The 20,976-nt window shown below is 38.5% G+C and overlaps 1 protein-coding gene across 5 annotated transcripts in view; it reads left to right on the top strand.

The window, feature by feature from the left end:
- The window catches only part of CYP4X1 (cytochrome P450 family 4 subfamily X member 1), a 43,349-nt gene extending 22,573 nt beyond the window's left edge, over positions 1-20,776 (top strand). For all 5 annotated transcript variants that reach the window (XM_071217466.1, XM_012530797.3, XM_058303628.2 and 2 more), the window contains 10 exons: positions 97-141; positions 1,573-1,700; positions 3,611-3,738; positions 3,823-3,977; positions 11,384-11,490; positions 12,050-12,240; positions 16,283-16,416; positions 17,670-17,734; positions 19,186-19,268; positions 19,801-20,776. In XM_071217466.1, coding sequence (XP_071073567.1) covers positions 97-141; positions 1,573-1,700; positions 3,611-3,738; positions 3,823-3,977; positions 11,384-11,490; positions 12,050-12,240; positions 16,283-16,416; positions 17,670-17,734; positions 19,186-19,268; positions 19,801-19,969 — 1,205 coding nt within the window. In that variant the 3' untranslated portion in view covers positions 19,970-20,776. The remainder of the gene's footprint in view (positions 1-96; positions 142-1,572; positions 1,701-3,610; positions 3,739-3,822; positions 3,978-11,383; positions 11,491-12,049; positions 12,241-16,282; positions 16,417-17,669; positions 17,735-19,185; positions 19,269-19,800) is intronic.
- The last annotated feature ends 200 nt before the right edge of the window (positions 20,777-20,976 follow it).

Genomic DNA, 20,976 nt, shown 5'->3' with positions numbered 1-20,976 from the left:
TAGTTATAGTTAGCACAGGCAAATGTAGAAAACCTTCACTGTCTTTGGTAATTTCCCTCTAATGCGGTCTTCTGTTTCCTTTGCTTGACTCTGCAGATCCCAAGTCCCAGTGCCTGCACAGGCTCTTGATTCCATGCGTTGGTATGTATGTGCAGATGCAAGGTGCAACCCAAATAAAAGTAGAACTCTCTTCTCACCCAAAGTCCCCTTTCCAAACAGTAGAGCCCTCCAAAGAAGCCCCTACCTGAATTTAAAAAGCATTAAGAATAAGGTTGATCTATACTGAAAGTTAGATCTAGGGGGAAGACCAAAGAGCAGCTGTCACGTCAAAATTGCACAAATTCCTAGAAACCCTCTAGGTCCATTTCATTCCTCAAAGTCCCTTTCTCAAGGCAGCATATGTGTGAATCTGTCCCCCACCTCTGTCTTTAAAACAGCAGTCTCACCATCCCTTTTCTCTATTCTATCCTTCTTCTTTCTTGTTTTCTTTTCCTTGTTTTCCAAATTTCTTTTTTTCCATAATTAAAATCAGTAAAATTTTGTTCCAAAGTTTGACAATATTCTTTAAGCAGATAAACCAAGTCCTTCAGTCACATAATTGGTATTTATGTTGGACAAGGAAGGAATTAAATGAAAGAATATAGACTTTGAATCCAGAGCCACTTAGATGTGAATCCTATTCCCCCACTGACTAGTTGAGTGTAATCTTGGAGAAGTCACTTAATCTCTTCAGTTTCCTCATCTTTGAAAATGAGAATAAGAGTCACATCTCTGAGCTGTTGCAAAGATTAAATGAGAAACATATTCTCAGCTCTTCGTGTAATGGCTGGCATTGTGTCAGCACCAGACAATGCATTGCCAGCCTGGCTTGTAGCAGGCATTCAATGAATGGTGGCAATTATATATTAATAAGCTTTAAAAGTCCTTTTAAAGCCAAATCCTTAATGAACTCTCTGGCAAAATGTTGTGGAGAATTATTAGCCTTAAAAGTATCTTTTCTTTGTAACATTCACAGACAGAAAGCACTGCCAGGACTCAGAGAGGGGGTATCTGGGGACAGTGTAGACACTCTTGTTAGTACCTTGTGAATTTTATATATACAGAATAGTTTGTAGCTCACTTTAGGGCAGAGCAGAAATGAATATTTGTTGTGTTTCTACTGTGAGCTAACAACTAGACTGGGTGCCTTGTGTGATGTGTGTGCCCTCATCATTTTGCCCAGCAATACAGTGAGGTATTTACTCTCACATTTTATAGTTCAGAAAGCCAAACCTTGGGAGCTTAAGTAACTTACTCAATTGCTACATAGGTAATAATTGGTGATTTCAGAATTAGCTCTCACATCTTACCAGGCTTCAAACTGTTGATTCTTTCTTGCACTGGTAAATACATCCATGCACAGACATAAGAATCAAAGCCCACCTCAAACCTGTGTCAGCACTGCTTTGATATTCCACTATTTCATGGTTCCCTATGCATCATGGTCCTTCCATGCTGTCTGTTTTTCACCTTTCCTTTCCTTTATCTCATTGAATAAAATAGCTTGAGGTTTTATGCCTTTTATTCCTCAAGGCAAAGGACTGTTCAATCTAGATGGACCAAAGTGGTTCCAGCACCGCTGCCTACTAACCTCTGGATTCCACTTTAACATCTTGAAGCCATATTCAGAGGTGATGGCCCAGTCTGCCAACACGATGCTGGTAAGTGGAGGGGTGAGGTTGCATTGCCAAAAGTTTCCAACAGGGAATGTTGTAGGATTATGTTTAGTGGGTAGTGAAAATCAAAAGGCAATGACTTCTAGAAATTAATGAATGTACAAGTACCCTTTGTGTAGCAGGTGTCTGTCTATGCAAGCCTTTGCTATGTTCTTGGGGAGATAAAAATGATGAAGATCATTTTCTTTTGCTTTTGGGGTTCCTTTTTTCCCATAAGCAAAATTAACAAAATTTCTTTTAGAAGTTCTTCTATCTTAGATATATTTTGAGATCCTAAAATAGTAAACCAAGTGCAAGTGGTGAGATTCGGACAGAAAGTCCTGTAGATGGCAGGTAAGGAAGCCAGGAGCAGCCATGGCAGCTTTGGGTATGTGAGGAGATCAGATTTATCATGAAATATGAGCTGGGCTTGAAACTGTGGATAATGAGGAAGAGGGAATTCTAGGCAGAGAGAGTTAGCATGAACAAGGGTTTGGAGGTTGGAATGGACTTGCCCAATGGCCATAAAGAACGTAACAAAAGACACCAGTATGAATTAAAATCACAGATGCAAGTTTCCTCCTGTAGGTGGAGGAACATCCCTATGGGCAGTCATTTTAGGAATGAATTCTATTCCAAAACTTCTCTTGTACATTGGTTTTAATTTTTAAAGTGCATTTATTTAAAAATCAGACAAATGATCCATTAATACATGTTCATCATAACTACTTCAAACATAATAATCAGAGCCAAAGCTTCCCTCCTCCCTTATCTGCAAACTCATCCCCTTTGCCAGAGGGACCCACTCTTACCAGCCAAGCTCACAGAAGCAAATTGAACCTGAAGTCTGCTGGGATCGTGGTGATCCTCCTAGGAGTTCTCCATGCAGAGAGCTAGCGGCCAGGAGGTACAGGCTAGGGAGAGAGAAGATCCTCTTCTGATTCTGGGGCTGTACAGCTGTGAGCACAATTTCAAAACAACCGGTGATTCTATCTCAGTTTGATCTCCATTTCTATATCCCTTTTCTGCCTTTCTCATTTCTCAGTGCCACATTCCCTGAGCTTCCTCTCAGTGATGAATTGTTCCGAAGTGCCTCAAGCTTTGAAGCCTTGCCCTTGCCCTCATTTCCTCTAAACTCCCCATTTTCACTCAGTCAGACTATGTAATTCGGGAAGAATGAAATCTGGCTAATCGATTGGCACTTAGGTGAAAGTTTTTAAAAGTCCCTTTGCCTTTCATTTTTGGTCTCCACATCCTTAGCACCTAGCATAGTTCTTATGTGCCCAGCAACTATAGGTTGAACTGAACTTAAACATTTAAATTTGTTATTTTTATACAAAAAATACTTTTCAGCCGGGGACTATGTGGCAATTTAACAATGTTTGGCAAACTATTTCAGGCAGCATGGTCTTTTTTTGTGGGTAGAAAAAATGAACACAGGCAGAAAGTTGACCGGGAGTCAGCTGCCCTACGCTGCTGCTATTCCCATCAGCTCTCTGCTCCCCACTTCTGAATTAGTAACAGGGTTTCTAGCAATTTGGGGGTTAAAGATGGAGGAAGCCTGGGGAAACTCCTTATAATTATGTGTCTTGAATCAGAGATTGTTTGTTTTAATGGAACACTGGTATGTTTGAAAGCAGAGTTATGATAATAATTGGTATGTTTGAAAGCAGAGTTATGATAATAACTCATCCATTTGCCAGATATACACTTTCTTCATGTGCTTTCCCATTCAACTGGATACATTTTCTCCTTCTTGCCCAAAGTAAGCACTTGGCTTATTTATTTATAAGACCATTGGTTCCTGCTGGGTCAGGTTGTCTTCCTTAACTTGAAAGACCAGGCGGCAGGGAAGAGCTTCGAAATAAAGGCAGTTTGATGAGAGTGATGATGCTGATCTTGACCTCCAATTCCAGGATAAGTGGGAGAAGCTGTGCATCACTCAGGACACAACTGTGGATGTCTTTGAACATATCAACTTGATGGCCCTGGACATACTCATGAAATGTGCTTTCAGCAAGGAGACTGACTGTCAGATAAACAGGTGAGTGACAGGAGGGCACAAAAGATTTATGTTCACCATTATCTAAGTCATTTATTAACATAGTGTTCCAACTTTCTCTTCTAGCATGAATGACCCTTACGTAAAAGCAACATTCGAACTCGGAAAAATCACCTTTTACCGCTTATACAGTTTCTGGTATCACTATGATCTGATTTTCAATTTTAGCCCTGAAGGCCATCGATCCCAGGAGCTAAGTCAAGTGCTACATCAGTATATAGGTATTTCCTGGGTTTGTTTCTCAAGTCTGTACCCTGTCATAATGGTATTGTGTCTATCTAGAGGAGTAGCTTCATTGTGAAGAGAGAAGGAATTATTGTTGTTCTTAATGGAGCTCTCTTTTTTTAAAGACTGGTAACAAATGACAAGTGCCTCACTTCCTCTGCTATAAACATTCAAGTGAGATTTTTCTCAGAATAATCTACTGTTTTCTTATTTCTATTTCCTTTCCAATTTCCTTGTTCCCCTCTTACCCTTGAATCTTGCATTGTCCTTATTTCCCCTTTCTTTTTTTATATATAATTTCTTATTAGAAAAGCTCATAGGTTTACAGAAAAATCATGCACAAAATATAGAGTTCCCATCATCCTCCTTCCTATTACTAATACTTTGCATTAGTGTGGTAACTTTGTTATAATTTATGAAAGAATATTATTATAATTGTATTATTAACATATATAACATATAATTGTTCGTAGTTTACAGCAGGATTCACTGTTTGTCTTGATAGTCCTATGGCTTTGTGTTTTAGTTTTTTTGTTTTTTTTATGCTAGTAACATATGCACAACCTAAAATTTCCCCTTTTAACCAGATTCAAACGTACAATTCAATGGTTTTATTATATTCACAATGCTGTGCCACCATCACCATCCATCACTAAAACTTTTCCAACACCACAAAAAAGAAATTCCACACCAATTAAGCATTAACTCCCCATTCCTCACCCCATCATGTCCCTCGAAAAGAAATTCCATACCAATTAACCCCCCATTCCCTACCCCCATCATGTCCCCTGGCAACCTGCATTCCAGTTTTTTACTCTATAAATTTGCTTACTCTGATTATTTCATATCAGTGAGTTCATATAATATTTATCCTTTTGTGTCCGTCTTATTTCACTCCACATGTTGTCTTCAAGGTACATTCATGTTGTTGCATGTATCAGAATGTCATTTCTTTTTATAGCTGATTGATATTCCATTGTGTATGTATATTCCACATTTTAATTGTGAGTTCTCCAACTTCATTCTTCTTTTTCAAAATAGCTTAGGCTAATTAGGGACCCAACACTTCTGTATAAATTTGATTATTTGCTTTTCCATTTCTGCAAAGAAAGCTGTTGGAATTTTGATTGGGATTGCATTGAGTCTATAAATTGCTTTGGATAGAATTGACATCTTAAAATAGTTAGTCTTCCAATCCATGGACACAAAATGTCCTTTCATATATTTAGGTCTTTGATTTCTTTTATCAATGTTTTGTAATTTTCTGTGTGATAAATTTATTCCTAGATTTTGATTCTTTTCATTGTTATCGTAAAGAGAATTGTTTTCTTGATTTTCTCTTTAGATTATTCATTACTTACTGGTATATAGAAACAGTGATGACTTTTGAATGTTGATCTTGTACCCGGCCACATTGTTGAATTTATTAGCTCTAGTAACTTTGTTGTGGATTTTTCAGAATTTTCTATATGTAGGGTCATATCATCTGCAAATAGGGAAAGGTTTTTGGTTTTTTTTTCGGAAGTTTATTGATCAGTAGACTATTTTTTTAATGTTTCTAAACAAGATTACCAAAAAAAAGCATAGTGTATTAACTGCATGGGCTAATTGACATGTAACCTTACAGTTTCTACTGTAAGTTAGACCTGTGTTTACCTGAGTAAACTCAGTGGCTATCTGTCCTAAGAATGTTGTTCTTCTGCCACATTCCATGGATATCTTCAGATTTCCTCTGGGCATGATGAAAAAGTGCAACCATACAATGTGGAAAGAAAGTTAAGGCAGTACCCCCTCAGGCCAACTCCAATAGTTCTCTCTGCCCCGGGCAGGGGCTCCTGTAGGAAGTGAGCAGAACCCTGGGGAGGGCAATGATCAGGGGCAGTGGGCCAGGCTCTGTAAAGGCCTCTCAATAGGGAAAATTTTATTTCTTCATTCCCAATTTGGAAGACTTTCATTTCTTTTTCTTGCTTTTTTAATTACTTGGGCTAGAACTTCCAGTAGAATGTTAAATAATAGCAGTGACTGTGGACATCCTTGTCTTGCTCCCGGTCTTAGGAGGAAAGCTTTCAGCTTTTCGGCATTGTTTGTGATTTTTGCGGTGGGTTATTCATATATGCCCTTTATCATGTTGTGGAAGTTTCCTTCTAGTCCTTGTTTTCTAAATGTTTTTATCAAGAAGGGTTGTTGGATTTTGTTAAATGCCTTTGCCTTTTCTGCATCAATTGAGATGATTATGTGGTTTTTTACCTTCATTTTGTCGATGTGGTGTATTGCAGTAATTGATGTTTTTATAATGAACCACCACTGTATTTCTTGTTTATCCCATTTTATCATGGTGTATAATTCTTTTAATGTGCTGTTGGATTTGTTTGCTAGATGAGGATTTTTGCATCTTTATTCATAAGGGATACTGGTCTGTTTTTTCCTTTTCTTGTGTTATGTTTATCTGGCTTTGGTCTTCGAGTGATGTTGACCTCATAAATGCGTTATGTAGTCTTCTTTCCTCTTCAATTTTTGGAAGAATTTGAGAAGGGTTGGTGTTAATTCATCTTGGAATGTTTGGTAAAACTCACCAGCAAAGCCATCTGATCCTGGGCTTTTCTTTGTTTGGAGATTTTTTATTATGGATTCAATCTCTTTAATTGTTCTTGTTCTGTTGAAATCTTCTATTTCTTTTTGAATGGTGTAGGTAGTTTGTGTGTTTTTAAGAATTTGTCCATTTCATCTAGATTATCTAATTTATTGGCATACAGCTGTTCATAGTATCCTCTTATAATCCTTTTTATTTTTGTGGGGTCAGTAGTAATGTCCCCTTTTTCATTTCTGATTTGGTTGTGTCCTTTCTCTTTTTTTGTCGGTGTAGCCAAAGGTTTGTCAGTTTTATTGATCTGTTCAAAGGGCTAACTTTTTTTTTATTGATTCTCTCTATTTCCCTCCCCCTTCCCCCCCACCCCCATGCTGCTGTTTTGCTGTCTGTGTTCATTCACTGTGTGATCTTCTGTTTCTGTTCCTTTTTGTTTTCTCATTTTCTCCTTTAGGCTTCACCAGGATTCAATCCTGGGGACCTCCAAAGTGGGAGAGAGGTTCCCTGTTGCTTGCACTGCCTCAGTTCCTGGTTTCTGTCACATCATGCCCTGATTCTCCTCTGCATCTTTCTTTTTGTTGCATCATCATCTTGCTGCATCACTCATTGCATGATCCTGGCTCACCACATGGGCCTGACTCACCGCACAGGCCTGGCACGCCTTTACCAGGAGGTCCTGGGGATTGAACCCAGGTCCTCCCATACATATGGTAGACAGAAACCCAACCACTTGAGCCATATCCAATTCCCTCTCTATATTTTTTTCTCTCATTTCTTTATCTCTGCTCTAATATTTTTTATTTCCTTCTTTCTGCTCACTTTGGGTTTAGTTTGTTCTAAATCCTCCAGTTATGAGATTAGGTCTCTGATCTGAGATCGTTCCTCTTTTTTACTGTAAACATTTACCAGTATAAATTTGCCTCTCAGTACTGCCTTTGCTGCATCCCATAAGTTTTGGGTATGTTGTGTTTTAATTTCATTTACCTCAAGGTACTTCTTAATTTCCCTTGTGATTTCTTCTTTGACCCATAGATTGTTTGAGCACATTGTTAAATTTCCCCACATTTGTGAATTTTCCATTTTTCCCTTTGTTATTTTTTTCTACCTTCATTCTATTGTGGTCAGAGATAATACATTGTATGATTTCAATATTTTTTAATTTATTGAGACTTGTTTTGTGATCTAACTTATATTCTATCCTGAGGAATGATCCATATGCAGTAGAGAAGAATGTGTATTCTACTGCTTTGGGGTGAAGTGTTTTACATATGTCTGTTAGGTGTCGTTGGGTTATAGTATCATTCAAGTCTTCTATTTCCTTATTGATATTCTGTCTAGATGTTCTATCCATTCTTGAAATTGGTTTATTGACATCTCCTACTATTAATGTAGAACCATCTATTTCTCCCTTCAAATCCATCAATATTTTCTTCATATATTTTGGGTGCATATTGAACTTTTATATGGATCCTGCTCAAATGAAAGATACCTTAAGTCCTTTGGAAAGGGTTGCTAGATCCATAATAGTAGTTAATTTTATCAGAACTTTTCTATATACATACAATTTTTAGTATATACAATTATTAGTGGTACAAATATAACAGGTGAGCAGTTAAGATTTCAAACCACACATGGCATATGGCTTTTTACACAGTGATTGCAGTAATAATGACATCATAGGAATGAATAGCAAGGCAGAGTAGATACAAATATGCATTCAAAAGAAACTTGGGCAGAAGGAACCAAGGACCAGCCTGGGAGGAAGAGGGAAATTTACTCCACCACTTCCTAGCAGTGTGACCTCAGGCAAGTTATTTACCATTTTAGCTCAGAGTCCTCATCTGTAAAATGGGCAAAAAAAGAACCTATTTTACAGGTTTGTGGTGCTGATTAAACAAGTTAATATATGTAAAGCACTTAAAAAAAGCCTAACACTGGACAAATGTTAGATATAAAGTACATCTACATATAAAGAGCTCTGTCACCAGGAAATTTGCAATATCCTCATACATATGTATATACACAAAAGCACACAGATATTATAAGAAAGGCATTCAGATAAGCAGGTTAGAAATTATTTAAGACACAAATAGGTGTTACATATAGCAGTAGTTCTCAACCTTTTTTGCACCATGGCCTATGCAGAAACTGTTAATATTTGTGTGGCTCATTAGGGCAAATGGGAGGATTTAGTTTATTTGTTGTTATTTTTCTAATTTTTAGTTAGTTAATGTACATTCATTCTTTCATTTTTTATCACTATAAGTGTTTAAGGCTATGAATTTTCCTTTGATCAGTGGTTAAATATATCCTATATATTTTAACAAGTAGTCTTTTCATTATCATTATTTTTTCACATGTTCTTTAATTTCTGTTTATATTTTCCTTTTCACCCAACAGTTGTTTAAAGAAAGGCTTATATACATTTTTAGGTGGAAGGGCTTTTTTTGTTTCTTGATTTTTAAATTTCTATTTTTATTGCATTATGATTAGAGAGTGTTGTTTATAATATTTCTACTTTATAGAACTTACTAGTGTTTTCTTTCATTTCATATATAAGTTTTCGTAATTGTTCCATGTGGTTTTTTTTTAAAGATTTATTTTATTTCTCTCCCCTTCCCCCCAGTTGTCTGTGCTCTCTGTGTCCATCACTGTGTATTGTTCTGCATCTGCTTGTATTCTTGTTAGTGGCACCAGGAAACTGCATCTCTTTTTTGTTGCGTCATCTTGCTGCATCAGCTCTCCATGTGTATAGCACCACTCCTGGGCAGGCTGCACTTTTTTCAGGCAGGGCAGCTCTCCTTACAGGGCGCACTCCTTGTGCATGGAGCTCCCCTACATGGGGGACACTTCTGCGTGGCACGGCACTCCTGAGCACATCAGCACTGTGCATGGACCAGCTCTACATGGGTCAGGAGGCCCAGGGTTTGAACCTTGGACCTCCCATGTGGTAGGCGGATGCTCTAGCAGGTGAGCCAAATCCGCTTCCCCCATGTGTTCTTAAGTAAAAGATATATTCTCTGTTATCAAGTATGGCTCTTGATCCTCCTCCCTCTCCCCACCCCCGCCATGCTATAATTTGTTATTTTGCTTAGATATTTTATATCCTTATTTTTTGTCCACTTAACTTGCATTGTACTGAGTGTGGTATGTACTGACTGTGGTATGTTAAATATTCCTATTGTTAGTGTGAGTCTGCCTATTTTTCATTGCATCTCCTTAGTGCCTGTTTTAAATGGATACTGCTATGTTATTTGGTACGTATATATTCATAACTATTATATTTTATGATATTGTGGCTTTAAGCATTAAAAAGTTACCTTGTTTGCCTCTTTTAATGCTTTTTAAATTTTTATTTAATTCTACTTTTACTGATAACAGGATTGCAACCCCTGCTTTCTTATCATTTCTCTTTCTGGTATATCTTTCCTCATCCCTTTTATTTTTAGCCATTTTGAATTACTTTGTTTGATGTATGCCTCCTATATGCAGTATATAGTTACATTTTGGATTATAAGGTAGTTTGAAAATCTTTTTATTTTAAAAGGCAAGTCATTCCCATTCACATTTATTAAAATGACTAATATGCTTGTTCTCAATGCTTTCATATTATATTTACTGAATTATGTTAAAATAACTGTTTATTTTCTATGTAGTATGTCTTCATTGCTCTTTCTAAATGCAACTTTTTATATTTAAGAAGATTAAAATTTTTGTTCTGTGGCTACTATAGTATTTAGTATTTTTATAGAACTCTAATCCCCCTTTTCCTTATTTAACATATATTATACAGTATGTCAGTTTTCAATGGTGTGTCCTTTGATTTCTCTTTAATACCTATAAAACTATCAATGATCTTATTCAGCTTTTCTCTTTCTCTCTTTCTTCTTCCATTTTTAGTTGCATTATGTTCACTTTTAATGTTTATTATTTTTCCACCATGGTCCCTATCCTTGTTTTAGTCTTAGATCCAGAATAAAATAGGTTAAAAACCTACTTCTTTTAGTGAAGTTCTTCCAGGTTCTTCTTGGTTGGATGAAGTTCATCCTCAATAGATTCCTCAGGAAGGGCTCATTAGCAAAATATTTCCTGAATTCTTCCATGTTTAAAACTGCTTTTATATAATCTTGATACTTGAAGGACAATTTGACTGCATTAAAATACTTATCTCACACTTTCTTTTCTTGAATTTCTTGAAAATACTCTACTATTGCCTTGATTTCTTTATTGTTCCTGACAATTCTGATGTTAGCTTAATTTTATTACCCTTGCAAGCCATTTTACCTTTTTGCCTGGAGTCTCTGGTGATGCCTTTTTCTGTCTTTAATGTCTAATAGTTTTACGAGAATATATATTAGAGTTGATCATTCTGTTTTAATTTTTCAGCTATGAGAGATACACTTTCAATATGTAGATTTAAGTTTTTCTCTTATTTCCATAGTATTAAGGTTTTTTAATATTTTTCTTTTATTTTTAAAGAAGTTTTAGATTAAGGTTTTAAGTAGTAGTTCTGTTCCATATTTGTTTTATTTTTTCCCTTAGGCCTTTCAATTATACATATATCTCCCCCCTTTTCATTTGATAATTTTTCTATGAAAATGTAATATTTAGACTGAGGAAGAAAAAAATGATAGGTCACTTGCATCTAAATTTGAAATAAGCTTATCATATTGCTTCCTTGGCAATATAGACTGTTTTTGGTCTACTTTGCATATCTTCCGATTTGGAGCTATTCATGGGCTCTGGATTGCTCTGTAATTTTGGCTTTGATTGACTTTGCTGTCATTTTGGTAATGGGGAACTATTACTCTACTCTAGAAAAGATAATCCATGACAGAAAGAAATCCCTCAAGGATGAAAGGAAGCAGGATAACACTCATAAGAGGAAGTATCAGGATTTTCTGGATATTTTCCTTTCTGCCCAGGTAAATCTTCCAAATTTCTGAGCCTATTCAAATAGCTAGATATATATAGTGAGTGGATAAGTGGTTATGGGGTGAGGAGACACAAACAAAATTGGCTGACTAAATTTAACAGTATTTTGGATTGATGGGTTCACTCCATGTGGTTTGAGAGTAAGAGAATCCTGCAATTCTGGCACTAGAGGGAGCCAGATGAGACTAAATATTTTTTTCTGGTTTGACAAGATTTGGGGATTATAAAAGATACACATTAGCTCAGGGAAACATAGGAAAATGGGTCATAGAAAAAAGTGGTCAAATGATGGTGAGGAGGCACTGGAAAATCTGAATAAATTTGGGAGGCTGAAGGGGAACTCTTTGCAAGTCTTGCTTTTCTTATCTAACCTTTGTTTCCTTTACAACCTGGCCACAGTTGTGGTTCATACAATGTATTTGTTGAACTGAATTAAAGTTGAAGCTCTTATTTGAAACTCTAATTTTCCCCTAAAACCATTATTTTGATTGGAGTTCCAGGCATGTATAAACTGACATTGCTTAAGAATATCTCTACTGTACTTTTAAGGCTGAAAATGGAGACAGCTTCTCAGATACTGACCTATGGGCTGAGATAAACATGTTCATGTTGGCTGGGCATGAAACCACAGCAGGGGGCATCTCCTGGCTTCTCTACTGCCTGGCTCTGAACCCTGAGCATCAGCAGAGATGCCGGGAGGAAATCAGAGGCATCCTGGGGAACGGATCTTCACTCACCTGGTAAGATCTGCATCCCTAAACATTTCCTCATAGTTCTCTTGGGATTTTGCTTTATTCTCTCCCCTGGTATCTTGGTGAGCATTGTGCCTTAAGATATATGTGTGTGGAAGCAGAAGAGGCAAGCTACTATTCTGATCTTTTTCAAGAGGGCTCAGAATATCCCTCTGTCTTTTGCTAAATAAGTTCATCTATGTATAACTGATGTATTTCATTGTTTGTTTTTTTAGGAGGTACTGGGGATTGAACACAGGAGCTTGTACATGCAAAGCAGGTGCTCAACTACTGAGCTACACCCACTCTTCATTGTTTTTCTAATCAGTGGTGTATGAAATATTCCATTTCTTTCTTTCATCCAGACCCTGGTGCATTGGAAATAGGAGCCTGATCCCTAAGGTTGTATTTAGAGCTTGAATGGTATGGCTCAAGTGAGTCTCTGTTTCTGAAAGACCTAAATGAGCAGCTGTATCATTTAAGTCTCATTGTGGACTCTTAATCCTATCCTTTGTCTTCAATTTCATTTCTCAGAATTGGTTTTGAACTTTGGAAGTAGTACTAAACAATACACACTATAGCTCAGTTTAGCAAATATGTTACTGAGGATGTCTGAAATCTTGAGATACTAAAAAATGAATGTGCTTTGGTGTGGGTCAATGAACTCACAGTCTAGTATGGGAGATAAACCCACACAGAGATAATTGCAGTATAACATAGTAAAGACATTAGGGTCGGGAAGCGGACTTGACCCAATAGATAGGGCATTTGCCTACCGCATGGGAGGTCCGCGGTTCAAACCCCAGGCCTCCTTGACCCGTGTGGAGCTGGCCCATGCGCAGTGCTGATGCGCACAAGGAGTGCCATGCCATGCAGGGGAGTCCCCCACGTAGGGGAGCCCCACGAGCAAGGAGTGCGCCCCGTAAGGAGAGCTGCCCTGCGCGGAAAAAGTGCAGCCTGCCCAAGAATGGCGCCTCACAAACGGAGAGCTGACACAGCAAGATGACACAACAAAAAGGCACAGATTCCCGGTGCCGCTGATAAGTATAGAAGTGGTCACAGAAGAACACACAGCGAATGGACACAAAGAGCAGACAATGGGGGGGGGGCGGAGGGAGAGAAACAAAATAAAATAAAATAAAATAAATGAAAATTTTAAAAAATTTTAAAAAGACATTAGGGTCATACTCGCTACCACAGACATATACAAGACAGCACCTAACCTGGCATTGGGGGAGACTCCTTGGAGGATCTGAACTTAAACTACCACTTATACAAAGAGTAGGAGTTAGCCAGGTGGAAACTTCAACTCCATTTTGCTAGACTTTGAGCATAACTTGCTGCTAATGAAGCCTAGTTTATGGTTTGCCTCTCACAAGTGCTGTTTGCAAAGAAAAACATGTGCCTGATATAAATTACACACCTCACTCTAGCTGGATATTTTATATATCATTGCCTTGCTGGTCAAAGGGGTAGAAAGATAGAAATGCTTAGGGGGTAGCGGATTTGGCTCAACTGATAGAGCATCCGGTTACTATGAGGAGATCCAGAGTTCAAACTCAGGGCTTCCTGACCCATGTGGTGAGCTGGCCCATGCGCGTGCTGATGCGTGCAAGGAGTGTCGTGCCATGCAGGAGTGCCCCCCTTGTAGGGGAGCCCCACACGCAAGGAACACACCCTGCAAGGAGAGCTGCCCCCACAAAAAAAGTGCAGCCTGCCTAGGAATGGCGCCACATACATAGAGAGCTGACGCAGCAAGATGATGCAACAAAAAGAGAGACACACATTCCCTGTCCCGCTCATAAGAATGCAAGTGGACACAAAAGAACACACAGAAATGGACACAAAGAACAGACAACAGGGGTGTGTGAGGGGAGAGAAATTAATTAATTTTTAAAAAATGCTTAGGGAACCCAGACCCATGACTAGGAAAAAACACCTTATTTCATTTGCAAATTTTTAAAGGTGGTACTAGGGGTTAAACTCGGCACCTTGTATATGTGAAGCAGGAGCTCAGCCACTGAGCTACACCCACTTCCCTTCATATGCCAATTTTGAATTATAAAGGTATAGAAGTCTCACTTTTTAATAAGGAAATAATAGTCATCTCCTACCATAAATTAAAGAGTTAATCTACATAGCACAAAATGCAGTGCTAAGTAATAATTTTTTATTCATTCATAGAATTTGGAAACACTGTATACCACCTCCCAACATTAATTAGATATTTTAACCTTGATTAGGGATCTCTATACAATTCAGTGTTGAACTTTCCATTCCTGTTTGCCGTAAATACAAAAATGATAAAGAAAATTGTGCCAGGTGAGAAAGACAAAATCCAGAGGATCTGTTAACTCTCATTTATTTTAATAAGAGAAATGGCAATTATATTATAGAGAATTTTTTTTTACTTTATAATATGGCCTTATAGTTACATTTAAAGGAATTTGTACATGGTATTCTGAGAATTTATAATTCTCCTTAACAGACAATAAAACTACACTGCAAAGAGCAATTTCTGGGAAAGATGGAAAGTTATTCACCTCTTCCATTTGGTTCCTTTTCAGTCCATTTCTGCATTGGTTTGGAATTCCTTTCTTCTTTTTGCACCAGGATTGAGATAGACAAAAAATTAATGCCAGGCTGAGCAAAGTTACTCTTTTTTTCTGGGCTTGAGGAGAAAACAGTTCAAAAATAAAAATTCATATTATCAAAAGGCCAAATCCTTATTCCAAAGAAATAACCAGAAAAGCAAATAGAAATACAATAAAGCAACTAGGAAGACTAAATATATAGTCATTCTATTGAACTGATCTGACTAGCTATGTAAATAAAAAGCAACTTTTTTCTCCTACTGACATTTCAAATTTGCTCTGTGGAACAAGTTCTTTTCATCTCTGGGATGAAATTTCGAGTGGGTCTCATAGAATTCCCATCCATTTAAATCACAAGAATATTCTCATTTCAGAAATTAAATTGTCTGATCTAGTGGAATAATAAAAACTTCAAATTCTTACCCACTTAGAGTTTCTCCTTCTACCCCTGCTGGATACTTCTTTGGATTTGGAAGCCAACAGTGGGTGAGGAGGTTGTGTTTGGCTTCTTCTTACTGACCAGCTCTCCCCTACACAGTTGCTACTCTTTCTGACTCTTCTAGCAATAGTTCAGGAGATAGAGGAGATTAAGGAGATAGGGGCTTGTACTACTGTGATCTTGCTATCCTGGCCTGGTGGATATTTAATGATTACCTTTTCTTGCAAGGGAGGCTTCTGTCGTTTTATTGGAGATTCCCTTGCTGGAAATTTCCAGTGGTGATTTCTGGGACAAGGGTTTTGCTTCCTTGGCTGTCCACTTTTGACTCCCCTTCCTTAACACCTTTGTTCCTCCACTTAGTCCCCTTGGGCACAGTCCTTTTCATTCTGGCTCTGGAGTGCTTCCTCTTGGCAGTTCACTGGCCCAAAGGACAAACGTGCACATTCTTGCTTTGCCCTTAGGGGGAGGCTGCTTTCTGCAGCATCATCCTGCCTCCCTCTCTGTTCTAGGCCACGGTCTCTCATATTGGTCCTTGAGTGCCCTGAATTCCAGGGAACATGTCAGGTCATCTGAGTGATCCTCTTGAAGCCCTGTTACTTTGTTTAAGATGGGGGAGCACCCATCTCCATCCTCCAAGGAACTCCAGCATTCCTACAATTCTTTTAAAGGAATTTTTCCCTATTCTCAATCCTTAGCAAGTCCTTAAACATTCTTGATGTATATGATGAGCTAAGGATTGAAAAACTAGTTTTCAGAAATCACCCTTGCAAGCCCTCTGCTTGTAGGTTGGCATCTCCCTGTACAATAAGGCCATTTGGCACCTATTTGGTTCCTCTGCATCTGGCACCTCAACAGATCCTAAGCCAAAAAGAGCCTCACCTAACATTCCATTACATAAACCAATTAGCAAAATAGCTTTCACTGGAGGGTAATATTTACCAGGAACAAACATCAAATTTAAAAATCAATATTTACAAACTTGATGTGGAGTCTGAGTTCCCTTTCCTTGTCCTCGCAGGGACCACCTGGATGAGATGAGGTACATCACGATGTGCATCAAGGAGGCACTCCGAATGATCCCTCCAGTCCCATCCATTTCCAGAGAACTCAGCAAGCCCATTACCTTCCCGGACGGACGCTCCTTGCCTGCAGGTCTTTGCATTCTTTTCCTCAACCATTCCTAGGGACTGTGGGATCTCAGGGGCCACAGTGACAAAGATTCCCAGGTCTCTTAGCTCTTGGAGAAGTCAAATGGTAATGCTGAGGACATGTGGCTACAGCTGGGCACCCATGAAGAGCTCAGTGGGTGAGTGACTTGCTCAGATGTGGGTTTTCCGTAAGGACATAGCCAGGTGCCACAAAGCTGGGCCTGGAACCCTTGGCTGCAGAATCCCAGGCCAGCGTTTTTTCTATTGTGGGATCATCTCTGGTTGGCTGAATTTGAGACCCAGATGAGAATTCACAGGAAATGAGCACCATTATCTTTATTAGAAGACCAAGGGGGGCCTTTGGGGTCATCATCATTATGCTATCACCCTTATATGTGTGCAGCACTGAATAGTTTTATGCGGATACATACATTATCTCACCTCTTTTTCTTGGAACACGATCATATCAGATACACAGTTTTACAGTTTGCAAAGTACTTTCAAACACTTTTGATGTAGCTAACAACCCGCTGGGGAAGCGTCAGTGTGCAGATGAGGTTGACTTACATGAACAGAATTAGAACTCACACAGAAGACTGACTGGAGTTCTCCTCACAGAACACCACAGGTTTCTGGGCGGGGTATGTGGGAGGCAGAGAGACCATGTGAGAGGCCCTTTAATTTCTTGTAAATCCTATGCTGGGATTGCTTGTAGCAAGTTACTGTGACTTTTTTGACCAATTCTTAATTAATTTATCAGAATTATTTCTGGTAACCAAATAATCCTCAAATTCTCCTTTGTCTATTAATTTTTATACCCCAAACCACATGGATATTTGCCAAAATACCCCACCTTCCATATATGACCAGAACCAAGAGAAATCTGTGACTCCATCTGTGTGCTATATTAATAATTACATTTCTGTTCTTATGTACCCAAGCTGTTTCCAGTGGCTGCTTTATATCCATTCACAGATATTTATTTCCAGAGGTAGCAGAAAGCATAACCGTAGATTATCACTTTGACATGATATCAGTAGCTCCTTAAAATAAGTCATGAATTAAATGAATCATTGCTTTGAAAACAAGGCACCAGCCCAGGCCTCATCTGCCCAACGTGTTCTTCACTGCTAGCATCAGCTGCCGCTCAGAAATCTCTTTCCCTTCAAGAAGAAAAGTTTTGCTGAAGGGTGATTTTACGTTAGCCCATGGCTCGCTTTTTCTTCTGCAATCTCTTTTATTTCCCTCCTTTCTCAGGAATGACTGTGGTTCTCAGTATTTGGGGTCTTCACCACAACCCTGCCACCTGGGAAAACCCAAAGGTATGACTAATGCTGTGCAAGTCCCTGTCTGTTAGCTAAGCATGCAACTGGCTGTATAGTTAAAGCAATGACACAAAGCACAGAAAAGTAAACCTAAAAACTAAAAATGTAAAACTTTTCCCCTAAAGGAAAGTGTCTTCCCCTATTCCTGCTTTATCTTTGCTTTGAATGAATGAACAGATTGGCATGACACACTATCCTCTCTAAATTGCCACACTATAAACTTCAGTTAGTCACTTACCTTACTCTACCAGGTACCTGCCTGGAATATCTGCGAGAGTATAGACTATTGATATAGTAATTCGGGCAACTGAAGTTGGACGTATCAGTCAGGATCTGCCAGGAAAGAGATGACAAACTCGGTTTGGCCAATTTGTGGACACTTTAATAAAGGAACTATTTACAAAGGTATGGGCATAATTTAGGGAAAACAAAATGGAGCAAGCAGTGTATCCCACTTCTAGACCTCATGGGACATGGGAGGAAGGATTACAGAACCTGGAGAGAGATTGCTGCAAGGAGAAGCCCATCAGATATGAGCTATGGCCTTTGATAGAACATGCAGCCGACCTGAGGTGGCCTGGTAGGAAGGAGCCTGGGGGATAAATTTCCAAACTCTTTCTCCTCCCACACTCCGGATCTCCTGCCAATGTCTTTTACTGGCTAAACCCAACGTGAAACAATATGGGTTAGCTTCCTGGGACAGAAGCAGGGTAGAAAAGGGAGGACAGAGGATCTCAAGAGGCAAAAAGAAGCTGTGCAGCATACCTGAGTTTTTTCATTCAATGTTCCTGACACTAAACCCTCCCAGTATGTTCCACATGGTTTTTCACATAAGATGCTAGGGTTTAAGATCTGTCCTACGTAATGGGAGCCTGTGCAGCATGTCTCAGTGATGATGGATCACAGTCATATTGGTTTGTCTTCTAAATGGGTGCTCTCTTACCAAAGACATGAAAGTAATACCTCTGGCTACACTATTTCTGCTTTCTCCTTACTTAGTCTGTGTAGTTCACCTCATTAATTAGGAGAGCCAGACAAGATCTGCAGGTCTAGAGCTCTGTCCAACATTATAGTCATTAGACACGTGTGACTATGGAGCATTTTTAAAGTGGCTAGCTGGAATTGAGATATGCTGTAAGTGTAAAATACACACTGGAGTTTGAAGACATAGAATGAAAAAAGAAGAATGTAAACTATGTCATGAATAATTATTTATACGATTGCATGTTGGAATGATAATAATTTGGATATATTGGGTTAGATACATTATATTATTAAAATTAATTTCAACTGTTTCTTTTTCCTTTTTTAAATGTAGCTACCAGAACAAAATTTAAATTACATGTGCAACTCCCATTACATTCTCATTGAGCAATGCAGAATAATATCTTAAGAAATGTTTTAATGGTATTTGTGGGATGGTGGTGGGTATTGCCCTCTCTTTTCAGGTCTTTGACCCCTTCAGGTTTTCTGAGGAAAATTCTGATCAGAGACACTCCCATGCCTTCTTACCATTCTCGGCTGGACCAAGGTGAGGACAATATGGAGTTGTCGAAAATATAAGAACTGTTTACTTGGGAACAGCTCATTCCCTCAGCCCCTAAACTCTGTAACTTCTGATATGGAATTCCATCTTATCACCTGGCCAAGAGATAGATCTTGATGCCTATGTGAGTCCCTAAGAGGGCCAGTTAGTTTTACAAAAGCAATGCCATTCTCTGTCACATCCTAGAAAGCCATGCCTTAGAGAGCCATCTCCCAATACAAGCTGTTGTTCATAGACTCAATGCAATCCATCTCCAATACAGGAGAAACAATTCCATGAGTACCTCCAGCTGCCACGTGGCATAACGTTGGATACTCCTAACTCACATTCTTGCAGGGAATGATGTCAGTTCAATGTCCAAAAGGTTTTATGGCATTTATTGTAAAAATGTTGCTTTACCATGTACATCAGTTATTGTTCCAGAATCTAGAGCGTCAAAAGTGAATGCATATAAAGAATGAGAAGAAACACCATTTCTTTGAGTATCCTTTCTTTTCCTTTCCCTTGGTGTTTGCAGGAACTGCATTGGTCAGCAGTTTGCCATGATTGCATTAAAAGTGGCTGTAGCTTTGATTCTGCTCCGCTTCAGGGTAACTCCAGACCCCACCAGACCTCCCATCTTATCGCCGCAGATGGTCCTCAAATCCAAGAATGGAATCCACTTGTGCCTGAAGAAACTCTCCTAATGATAGAGCTCAGGGTACAATAATTTAATATATTTTGTTTTAAAGTTAAATTACAATGAGCAAATGGTCCAAGAAAACTAGAGGAATCAAAGTGTGGTGGAGACTTTCTGTAGAGCCACAGATAATCCAAAATAAACTTCTAGGTGACACGGGAGTCAATCAGATCTGTTTCTGAATCTCAGCTCTTTTCTGTTTGGTTCTGGGTACTACTAACACTACGTACCACGCATTTTGCTATGTGACTTCCATATGTTTCCACATGTTTTCTGTTGTTTCTTAAAGTAGTTTTCAGAATTGTACAATATGTGAATGTATGCTCACAGTAAAAATTTTCCAACATTAGAAAAGCATGAGAAGTGAAAAGTAAAATTCCCGCTTCAAATAGCCTGTACTGCCTACCCTGACCAATCCCCATGCCCTCCTTAAAGACAAACTAGTGTGGTGTGTGTTCTTTCAGACTTTTCCCTATACATTTCATACATACACATGTATGTCGTATTCTTACAGATGGGATGATGTCCATATTGTTTTTGCTTTTTGGTCTTAATAAAAGTCCACCTCATTCCTTACCATGGCTTCAAGGCATTTTGTACTGTGGATGTACTGTCATTAATTTAACTATTCTCCTATTAATGGATATTTCTGGTTTTGGTCGTTTTTAAACTTGTTTATTGGCCATTTGTGTTTATCTTTGTTTTTCTCTGTAATTTGTCTGTGTATCAGCTATGGGTTTTTTTCCCTATGGCATTTGTATTTTTCTTATTGATTCGTATGAGTTCTTTATTTAATTACAAGATTTTGGAACAATATCGTTGTAAAGGTTTTTTTTTTTTACTAGATAAGTTGTGGGTTTACAGAAAAATCATGCATAAAATACAGGGTTCCTATATACCATCCTATTATATATTTATTTATTTTTAAAAGATTTTTATTTATTTCAACCCTCACCCCCACCCCCCGCCGTTGTCTGCTCTCTTGTGTGTTCTTCTGTGTCTGCTTATATTCTC

The sequence above is a fragment of the Dasypus novemcinctus genome, chromosome 9 (genome assembly GCF_030445035.2).
Source record: "Dasypus novemcinctus isolate mDasNov1 chromosome 9, mDasNov1.1.hap2, whole genome shotgun sequence".
In the NCBI taxonomy this organism is placed as follows: domain Eukaryota; kingdom Metazoa; phylum Chordata; class Mammalia; order Cingulata; family Dasypodidae; genus Dasypus; species Dasypus novemcinctus.
Note: the sequence above shows the minus strand (reverse complement) of the source record. Positions and strands in the feature narration are given on the sequence as shown.